General features: G+C 34.2%; 1 protein-coding gene across 1 annotated transcript in view; it reads left to right on the top strand.

The window, feature by feature from the left end:
• Positions 1-10,178, top strand: part of LOC106471775 (orexin receptor type 2-like) — a 30,193-nt gene extending 20,015 nt beyond the window's left edge. Inside the window, exon 2 of the mRNA XM_013932399.1 lies at positions 9,765-10,178. Within this exon, the coding sequence (XP_013787853.1) occupies positions 9,765-10,178 (414 nt within the window). The remainder of the gene's footprint in view (positions 1-9,764) is intronic.
• Positions 10,179-11,671: the final 1,493 nt, after the last annotated feature.

An 11,671-nucleotide genomic window follows, 5' to 3' on the forward strand; every position in this document is an offset into this window, starting at 1 on the left:
TTGACGACCTAATACATATAAAACTAGTAAAACTATAATAAAACATATAATAATAAAATAATTAAGTTAAAAATAATATATAAGCAAGTAAAGTGTTTGCTACCGGCCGTTTGGCTCCTATGGTCGGTGGTTTGAAATTAGGAATGGCGTCACACTAACTGGGCTACACACTGACAAACGTGCTTCGACAGGACTCTATTACTGAAGGTAAGAGAGCCTTTGCTGTGGCTGGTGGTAAACTTCTCTAGCGTTTAAATCAATGGTAAATTAAAATTTAAATCTATATAATGACCTACAAGCTGTTAAGGGGGATTTTTTTTTCACTATTAATTGTATTTATCACATGATTAAATATAGACTAAATTACATTGTTACTGACTAGTAAGTTATAAGTACAATGGGCCATGTGTTTCGTTTAAGTAAATTACAGAGATACTAACTATTTAGATTTAGTACAAGTTATCATGATTTAGTTATAAGTACAAAGTTAGTTTGGTTTCTTTTTCTACTTGTAGCTTTTTTATATCTTCATTTATGGGTTTAGTACAGTGTAATTATGTATTTGTTATAGCCTTAGTGTTTAATTTTAGTTACAGTTAGAATTACCGTGAATTAAATAACTTAAAACGACACTTATGGAATATATATATATGTACAATTAAAAGGAGTACAACGCTAAAATCATTTCACAATAAATAATATATTATAAACAGGGACCAGCCCTAAAAAGATTCTACATATTTCGGTGTTCTTACGCCACCATCTTCAGGAGTAAACGCGGAAGTTTGATGAAGCAATGATTTGCATACCTTTGGCGTCATCTGGACATAAACATCTAGAGTTTATAAATAACACGGAGATGACTGGTTGGTGGTTATAAGTTCGGCTGATTGACATAAGGCCCTGTGTCGTGAAGGCTTCGCGATATTCAGATGGTGTTTTTTTTTATATTTTATTGGCCAGTGTGTACCCACCTCAAGAATGGCAACTCCATTGTAATAGACGACTGGCCCACAATTACTTGGTTGCCTTATTAGGATGTGCAGTATTCCTAGACAGTGAGTGGTTAACTAATTGCCTGCAAACAATAGTACATTAAAAATAGTATCCAGACGGGAGCTCACAGGAGCAAACGAAATTGTACACTCTACTGCGAACCTCTAATGTCTAGCAAGAGAAGAAGAACAGGGTAACGAGGTCTAACCATTGAACTGGTAAACGACGTATGCATATAAAATGCATCAAACGCCACCAGTCTCACATTGTGATAGGTTATTGCAATGTTAGGAGGATCAGGTGATGAATTTTACAACATCATACTCTTTCAAGAGAATAAACTCTCAAAACCTGAGAAGTGTACTTTCCTTGGCCTTTGTTTCATACCACATGCTGACCCAGATGGCGAGCTTGTAGTTTGACATAAAAGCAGCATCTGCTATGAACGTCATGACAGTTCTCAGTGAAATAATCGTCATTTCAAGAAAAAACACCCATACAGCTCAAAGCTACTCACACAAAACCTAATCACGAATGCGTACATGAAAAGTAACACCGCACATCATACTGAAGATTGGAGCCTCCTGCCTGACCTGTCTGACAACCCCCCTAGATATCTAGCAGACACCAAACTTGGTAAGCATGTGCAAAATTATTGGCAAATATTCACATTTTGCTCTCTACAACCAACAAGAATCACTTAGTGTGAAGGTGACAGAGACGCCTGTACAGACCTAGCTTTTTGCATCCCAAATTGGAACGGACATAATGTCTGTAGTAATCAACTCATGTATGATGTGAGCTGGAAGAGGTATAAAACAAACTAGAAACTCCTACTAAGATATATTAGTAACGAGAGGAAAATCTACATTATTTTTAAACAGTCTGTGCGCTAAATAATTCAGAAGAATAAATTGGTAGCATCAATGTTACATATTTTTCAAATAACATTATAAATATAGGTTCATTGAAGTGAGCAAAGGTCAATTTAAAAATCATACACACAACTTGCATATCACCATTACAAAAAGACCTAGTCATGTTTTTGACTTACTCTTACTAACGAGGAATGGAATTTCCCTGAACTGATCTGATTCAGTGACAAGTGGTGAATCAAATAATAAGCTTTACGTTTCTTTCTCGCAAAAATTAATAATTTGGTGATAAGAGAAAACATTCAGAGTTGATTGGAATATTTAGAAGCATCCTAATGCATAAATTTGAACAAGTTAAAATAGGACTCTGTAAAGAAATACACACTAAAAGAGAAGGCGAAGTTAATTCCAAGTTAACTTGGATATCTCAATCTGAGATATTTCAGTTTGCAGTGTATGATAATTTCAGTTTCTAGAAGAATTTTTTCTTGATCTAGTAACTGAAGATATCCAAGTTAACATGGGAAACAATGCATTCTCTTTTAACGTGTATTTCTTCACAACTTCCCCTTTAACTGTTTTTACTGATTTAAATGCCCCCAGTGGCTCAGCGGTAAGTTTGAAGGCTTCCATACCCGTGGTGGGCACAGCACAGATAGCCCATTACTTAGTTTTGTACTTAACTACAAACAAACAAAACAAAACGTATTTAAATACAGAGTTTGTTATTGATTTTCGCTGAGTTATAAGAAACTTATGTCTACGTGAAGATGACAGTAGAGTAAGTCAGTGTTAGTATAACATTATAATTTAACGTTTTGGAACAACATGGGACATATTGGTCACTTCTCGGCTGTTCCATCTTCTAAACTAAACCAAAACTATTAACAAATATATTTTAAAAATCTTAAAGCCATCACTTATCATTCATATACTTATCAAGCTTTCTTTTAAACGCATTTAAATTTACTGCTTCCACAACATCAGAAAGCAACCCATTCCAAAGCCAATCACCCTGTTATAAAAATAAAAGTGTCGTAGGTGAAGATGACTCCTACCCTGCCAAAATTTATATATATGTCCCCTAGTCCTACTATTTTCACTGTTAAGTATGAAAAAATTGATGCATCAACACTATTAATTCTCTTTACAATCTTAAACACCTCAATCAGATTCCCCCTAACTCTTCTTATTTCAAGAGAAAACAATTTGAGATATTTCAGCCTCTCCTCGTACGACAACCCTTCCATCCTTCTCTTAACCCTTTCCAACAATTCAATGTCTTTCCTAAGGTAAGAAGCCCAAGACTGAACACAATATTCCAAATGTGACCTAACCAGTAACATGTACAATGAAATTATAACCTTAAAGCCTCTTCGGACTTGTATTCGATATTTCTCTAGATTCAACCTAAAATCCTATTTGCCATACCACTAGGAACAGCACAATGCTTGGATGGCTTTAGAGACTGATCAACTATTACACCAAGCTCCCTTCTTTCCTTCATAACACTGTTAAGGTTATCCCCATCCAAATTATACTTGCATTATCTTGCATTTATTATAATTAAAACCAATTTGTCATTTATCTGCCCAACTCACTAAATGATTTAAGTCCTTTTGTAAACCAGCAGCATCCTCTTCACAGCTAGCAATACCAAAGACCTTAATATCATCTAGAAATTTAAGTAATTAAAAAGCGAAACCACAGCCAAGGGAACGGGCTTGGAAAAATCCGCATTTTAGATACCACTATTCGTTTGGTATTATTGATATACATCAAAAAGAGAAAAGGTCCTAAGACTGAGCCCTGAGGTACCCTACTTGTGACATTAATCCAGTTTGACTGAACTCTTTTATAAAAACCCTCTGCTTTCTTCCATCCAGCCACTCTTCTATTCAATTAGCTAACTTATCCCCACACTTATAAGATAATTTTTACAAGCCTTTTATGTGGCACCTTGTCAAATGTTTTCTGAAAATCCAGATACACCAAATCTACACTCTTATCTTCATCAGCATAAACAGTAATTCTTCAAAGAATGTCAAAAGATTTGTAAGTCATGATTTTCCCTCAGTGGAACCATATTGACTATCCAGTAAAATTCTAAACTTTGTTAAATGACTCTGCAAAGCATCTTTAATCAGACTTTCCAAAACTTTTCTCACAACTGATGCAAGACTAATGGGGCTATAATTACTGGGACAATTTTTATCACCTACCTTGAAAAGAGGAGTTACATTAACTAACTTCCAATCCTCCAAGGCCTGGCATGGCCAAGTGGTTAGGGCGCTCGACTCGCAATCTGCGGGTCGCGTGTTCGAAACATGCTCGCCCTTTCAGCCGTGGGGCGTTATAAGGTGACGATCAATCCCACTATTCGTTGGTAAAAGAGCAGTCCAAGAGTTTGGAGGTGGGTGGTGATGACTAGCTGCCTTCCCTCTAGTCTTATACTGCTAAATAACGGATGGCTAGCACAAATAGCCCTCGTGTAGCTTTGCGCCAAATTCATAACAAACAAACATACTAACCTAAGCCTATCATTTAGCCCTAGTGACCTACTTATAACTTCATCCCCACAGTTAGTTCTAGGCAGTTTCCCTTACAAAATTAAGTTATGGCTTTTTTCTTTAAGTGCCTTTATCAATCCCCTGTACTTATTAATTAGCTCCTCTAACCTACCTTACCTTACATCAAAGTACATTTATTTATAATTAAACAAGAAGTATAAACATTAACTTTCCAAGTGTCTTCACAAATTTTTAATATCTCAGTTTAAGATCTTCCTAATGTGAAATTACTGATTTTCGCTTCAGTCTTGTCGAGCTCTTACTCATATGAGAATACTAATGTACAGTTTTGTCTTATTAGAGGAGAGTTTTCTTATTTGGTTCTTACTAGTATGAAAAACTTGCATTATTTGAGGCTAGCAATAAAAGATAAAATATTGAATTATGTTTGCTCACAAATGTTATAGGTAAGTTAAATATTTTTTCGTTAGGTTTAATTGCATTATCTTTCAACACCAGAATACTTTGCAGTTAGGAAAAGTGACAAAACATAATATAACCAGAAAGAATTCTGAGAGTGCAACGCTTCCCCGTGATAACCAACGAAATATATATACACCAAATAATTCCTCATCCTCGTAAATGTAGGTATATATGATAAGATCCTCTTTCAACATAAAATAAGTAAAAACATTCAACGTTTTAAAAAATGCACAATAATTTATTGTATTAGCAAAAAGTAAAATATACAATTAAAAACTCTACATGTTTCGGTAGAACCAATCCCTTTTTTTCTTCCGATTTTCCGGGATTTCATTCCCCATGGTGGACATAGCGCAGACAGCCGACTGTGTAGCTTTGCGTCAGATTCACACCTATGTATAGAGGGGAATAAATTATTCTTCATTGTTTAGTCTTTCTTTGTAGTGTTTATTCTTACACATATTTCCTATCTTTTAAAAAGACAATTCTAGTGATACAGAAAAAGCGCGTATTATAAAATGAGTGATGTTTGAAATTCAAAGGATGTATAACACAAAAACCGCAACCATAGAGAAAGTGCATATCCGTTCAAACCACACATCTTTTTTACTCAAAGAACCCATATACCCCTTTACCCTACATTTAAATACTGTGTATTTCTTTACCCTAACATACATGAAACGCATATCCATTCACTTTCACATACAGAAACTACAAATACATAAATCCCATATCCGTTCACTTCATTAATAGAAACTATAGTTAAATCTCTTCGTCCCTCATAAAAATGCACCGAAACATATGTAGTCTTTTTTTCAGGGCAAGTCCCCGTTTTTAATAATTATTTATTGTTTAATGATTTTTAACGATGTATTCCTTTTAATTGTAAATAGTTGTTTTACACAAGTGTCGTTTTAAGTAATTTACAGCAACACAATTTTCAACTTAATCGTTAACTATCATTTTTGATTTGCAAAATGATGTGTCGAGATGATTCAATATGACAGTTTGAATCACAAGTGGAGAAAGATGAGTTAGTCTTGGATTAAGCTTATTTATTCTAATACCAGAGATAAAAAATGCCACCAGTGGCTCAACGGTATGTCTGAAGACTTATAACACTGAAACAGAGGGTTTCGATACCTGTGGCAGGCACAGCACAGATAGTCCATTGTGTAGCTTTGTGTTCAATAGCAAACAAGTAAACAGAAACGAAAAAACAATTAGGTGGGTAAATAGAGATCTCAGTAGTCGCTTACATGCAGATACTCCGAATGTTTGTACTGAGAGATACATTACAATGTTTAGGTGACCCATGTTCCATTTTTATAGGGAGCATATTATACTTCTCACTCTGAATCAAATCGACGTTTAATGGTTATTAATGTCTAAAGTAGGCATAAGCTTCTATTTTTTACAGTTAAACAATACTTTGTTTAGAATACGCATAAAAAACAACTCAATTGTAAAAATTCGTTATCATCCGAGAAATTGGTCTTTCATATAGAATGATGAAAGAAAACTAAAACTAAAAAGGTAATTTGGTAACTAAATATAGCGTTGTTCATATTTTCTACATATCTTGAGTTAAGAAGGGGGTATGCAAGTAATTCATTGTTGGGTACATCTGGATTCTCTTCAACATACGGCCTTGATATTAACCACGGTTTGTTGTATCTTTAAATCATTTTTTTTTGTTTTGCTTTTTTTGTCCAAAATCCTTACAACGACAACTGCAAGTTATTTGCTCTTTGTTTGAGCAAATAATTGTCAGTGTTTTTATTAGCAGTAACGCGTAAAGTTACAACAGCAAGTGCTAATTAAGACTTAGTATATGAATACAATTTAAATATTATTTAAAAACATTAATAAGAGTTGTTGATTGGTAAATGTGTGCTCAAGAATATTTACATGTTTGGGATCATTTGATATAATTTTTTGTAGTGTGGAAATTTAAAAAATCAAATAAACGTAGTAAATAATAAATCATTTGTAGCTCTTAATTTACATAAATAACTTCACTCGTACTATATCTTCTTCAGTTTGGAAAAATAAACAAAACAACTAAAACATGCTAACAAAGTTTGACGTTTTGCGCCAACTGATATGTTAATTAGATGTTGAGTACCGGATTACTGTCGGAATGTTCTATATATTTGTTTTTGGTTAATCAGGCACTCACTGCACTTTTAACAAGATGATATGTGATCCATTATCTCCAATACATATTGTTAAGTTAATTATATATGTGTGGTCGATCTTTTGAGGTATATGTGTTATTATGAATGAGCTAAACCTAGCTTCGTTAGAAAAGTATTTTTTCTTATTTTCATACATTTTATATCGGTGGAATAAAAAGATATATATAAATTTAATTTGAACATAAACGTACATAAAGCATGAACGATTATATGTACATGATTTTATGATTTATGATTATTAGCATAAGTTAATCATCTCAGGCTTATATGTATGATACGTCATTACGATAAAATTTATAACACTTCTAATATTAAGTTCTAAGAGCCTGAGTATGTACGTTATTTCAACATTTTTGGAGCCTCATTACGTCGTTACAGTCCATGCCGTCACGTCCGGTTATGCTCTATTTGAAGAAAGTGTGTTTTAACAATAGCCTTGCAGCGTAGTTTAGATTACAAAAGCCTCTCCCTGCTATCTTTCAATGATCCATCTAATGAACAAGGAAAGGCAATAGTTTCCCAACATCCGTTTCAACAGCCTGATCATACAGAAATCTATAGGTGCTGCGTCCTGCGACTTAACTGGTATGTCTTCATATGCAATAATATAAGAACCCGTTTTATTGTCCAGCTACTTCAGGAAAGTATGACTGGAAGACTTATTTTAGTGAATCCATATGCTGTTGCCCTTGTTTCCAGATGGAGATCTTTCTTGATTATGTTGCCTACTATTGCCTGGGACACGTGGATGATTTTTGCCACTGACTTTTGCATTCGTAGTTTGTCATCTATTACAAGAGGCCGTAATTTGCTTACCACAGCTGTGGTACGACTTATTGCGACTTCCTGGATTTTTTATGTTCCTCAAGTTGACCCATATTCCTTTGTCTTCGAATGTCATTAAGTAGAAGGGATATCACCGTCTTGCACATTCCATATTCTCCATATGAACATACTTTTATCATCCGAGTGTTTGAATATTTTGCATCGGATAGGGCTGTGTTGCACAGCCTTCCCAAAAGTGAAAATGTTCAGTTACATCACGTAACGCCAAACAATGTTGAAATGTAGTTGTGCTAAATGCCGTTCCACTGCGACTTTATAGTGGCTGTGGTTGTTACGTAACTTGCTGATATAACGTCATCAATCTTGTGTAAGTAGATGAAATACAGGCTTTGTGTAAGACAAGAAGAGGTCTTTGTTGATTACAACTTCATTTTGCTATAGTACTTTGCCAACAGGGTATCGTTTATTACCAGTATACTTCAGGTCGACTTGTTTACAACAGTTAAAACTGGAACCCTACTAGACATAATCATTAAAAAAATGTGTAGTATTCCATGATCTACCAGTCTGCAGCGAAGTGTGATGTTCTTATGAAAAAAAAAAAGCTTTTTACCGCAATAGATTCGAGACAAGGTTTCACATAAAAGAAAAGAAAAGAAGCAGTAAATACTCTTGTTACGTATTATAATTTCGAATGGATTGAAATTGATTAGAAGAAACATACCTAATTAATCTTTCATCTTACCTGCCCCCAGTGTCACAGCGGTATGTCTGCGGATTTACAATTCTAGAAACCGGGTGAAGATCCATCCACACCCAGCGAAGTAGTGACATGGACATACAACAGACAGTACCATTATATTTATATAGATGTGTCTACACTTACAACGACAGTCAGTATTATGAACATTGTATCGTATGTATTGCCGAAAAACAATGAGGCACTTTTATCATCGCATATTTCGAATACTTCCTTCATCTTACGTTGAATTTGAAATCATTTTTGTTATTCCTACCTCTTTAATTAGATAAGAATAGCCTCAGAGTTAGTCTTGGGTGCCGTTGAATAGCTGCTTTCTATCTAGTCTATCGATTTAAAATATGGAGCGACTATGCGTAGGTAATCATTGTGTAACTTTACGTGAAATTATTTAGCAAAAAACCTATTGAAAATTAGTTTTTATCTCCATTTTCATGTAAATCCCTGAAACTCTTCTATTTTGTGCACATATTTACGCCTTTTAGAGTCTTGACAATTAATAACACTCATAAAATTAATTATGATTAATTCTTAAATACACGCAACTCCAATATGCACGTTTCGTTTGATAGTAAAATAAATAATCGAAGCCATTTTCCTACTAAAGTTCAAACAGTTGGAAAATACTAGATGTACTTTCGCAGGGTCCCCGAAAATGTTCTGTTTCAAGAATATATAAAAACAAAATTAAGAGTAATAAATATTTTTATTTCGTCCTTTTATAGGCGGGAGTTTCGCAATACATATCTAACACTATAAGCTATGCATGTTTTAAAATATAAACTTAATCTAAAGAATTTTGATATTAAAGTAAACACATAACAACAAATTCGTTACAGTGTATTTACCATCAAATCTAAATAAGAGATAATATCTAATGGACATTATGAAGATTACATGGTGACTTTAATTGGATTCTTCCATTGTCACGCTCTTAGTTAACATTTTCAGTAATATTAGTTTAAGCTGCCAAACTTTTCGGATTATCTTAGAATAAAAAATACAGATTAATCGCAGTTTTGTATTTTAAATCAATTAATAAATTTACTGTTTTGATTATATATATACGACTGACATTGTTTTGTTGTAAATAAGAAAGTACATAGTTACCTATAAATCTTTACTAAAGCAATGTAAATTTTATTTGTTCCAGAGCGTGTCTGTGTCAGTCTCTGTCCTAACCCTTACTTTCATTTCATTGGACCGGTGGTATGCCATCTGTTATCCTCTTCGCTTTAAAAGTACCACAGCACGTGCTAAAACAGTGATTCTTCTTATCTGGCTCGGTTCCTTTCTTCTGATGCTCCCTGACGCCATTGTTCTGGACATACGACCCAATCCTAATTTACACGTGGACACGCACTATCTGATGGATTGCACGTACACGTGGGATGAAGCTTACACATGTATCTATCAATTGTGCATCGTTTCCATGCTTTACGTAGCTCCAGTTTTGTTGATGACCGTGACTTATTTTCAGATTGCTCGAGTACTCTGGGTCAAGGACGTTCCAGGTTCTACAGACAACCATCCAGCAAATCTTTCATGTAGGAACTTTGCTCTTTAGCATTTATATTATAGTTTTGCTCAATATAAAGAATAGTGATTTTTTTTGCTAAAACTAAGGAACTTAGTAAAGTTATGAAACATCTAGAAGAACTAGAGATAATTCAAAGTTGGACCTGCATCAACCTAATAATAAAATACGAACTTGATTAAGAACTATTACCATACCTATTATTCACTTTTAATGAGTAGTGAAAGAATGGTTTGATGTAATTTAGATTAATTTATAACATGATTTTAATTTACTCAATAGCCAATACATTAAACACACAAATCTGTAAAAGATGATAAAACTAGTTTTGACACAATAACTTTTTACAACTACTAATATTTTAAGTCTTAAGCTGTAGTGACGAAAATTACCGCTTTAAATTCCGATAGGTTTTGTTTGTTATAGCTGAAACGAGTTATATGCGCTCTGTCCACCCCAGAGAATCGAACCTCTGATTTTAGCGTTTTAAGCCTCTAAACTTTCTGCTGACACACAAGGACTCTATAGATATTACAGATTCTAATACAATTCTTCCAACACATGATGCTTACTGTATGCACTGATTTACTTATACTTATAAACACGTTTATAAATTTATGACAGTCGCTTAATGAAGAAATGAAGTTAGAAAAGTCGTCATATTTGAACACTGATTATAGTTAAAATAGTAAAAGTTAATTGAAGTTAACAGTAGATAACCTCAAACTGATACTTAGTAAAACCTTAATACTTATCTCATAGTGCTGCAAATGTTTCAAATTAAAACAAGGGGGAATACTCAATAGCTGCGGCACTTGAAATTCTTTTATGCAGGATTAGAGTAAATTAATTTATGAGATCTTTGTTTTCCTTTTCATTAGCTATATTTTTGTGGGCCAGAAATAACAAAAGTGGGGCGTGCATATACCCGATTCGATTTTATTACTCATCAGGATATCTACCAGCTTACCCTCAAATTAAGATTATTTTAGGCAGGATTAGAATAATTAACCTATGAGACCTTAGGCGTGGTCAAATATATCAATCGAAAGGGTGGGACTTCCTGACTCGAAAACTGTAACTAGATCTCAAATTGAAGCTATGAGCTAAAAGTTTGTACTTGAAAAAACAAAAGACTCAGAGCCGTTCTATGAGCCGCCAATCAGCGGCTAATAACAATTGTCGTCCGCGGCATAGCGGCTTATAGAACGGATCTGAGATGTTTTTCTTTTTTTTTAGGGTAGGCTGGTAGAGATCCTGATATAAAATCGAATCTGGTGTTACGACAGCGGAAGTCACGTGACCCTGGTAACACGTCATGAGTTTCTAGAAGGATCATGACTGTTCTTGGCAACTCTAGTGTTTGCCAGACGCCCTCTATGAGCCCGGCAAATAAAGCGGAGATAATTGCAGATAGCAGATTGACGAGAGATATAGAGACATATAATTTAGTCAAATGAGCGGTAGTGACCATAAATAAAGTGCGTGAATCGTTGTGAATTATAGCGTGTGTTTAAGTTAAA

This window comes from Limulus polyphemus, unplaced genomic scaffold, assembly GCF_000517525.1.
Source record: "Limulus polyphemus unplaced genomic scaffold, Limulus_polyphemus-2.1.2 Scaffold4850, whole genome shotgun sequence".
Lineage (NCBI taxonomy): Eukaryota > Metazoa > Arthropoda > Merostomata > Xiphosura > Limulidae > Limulus > Limulus polyphemus.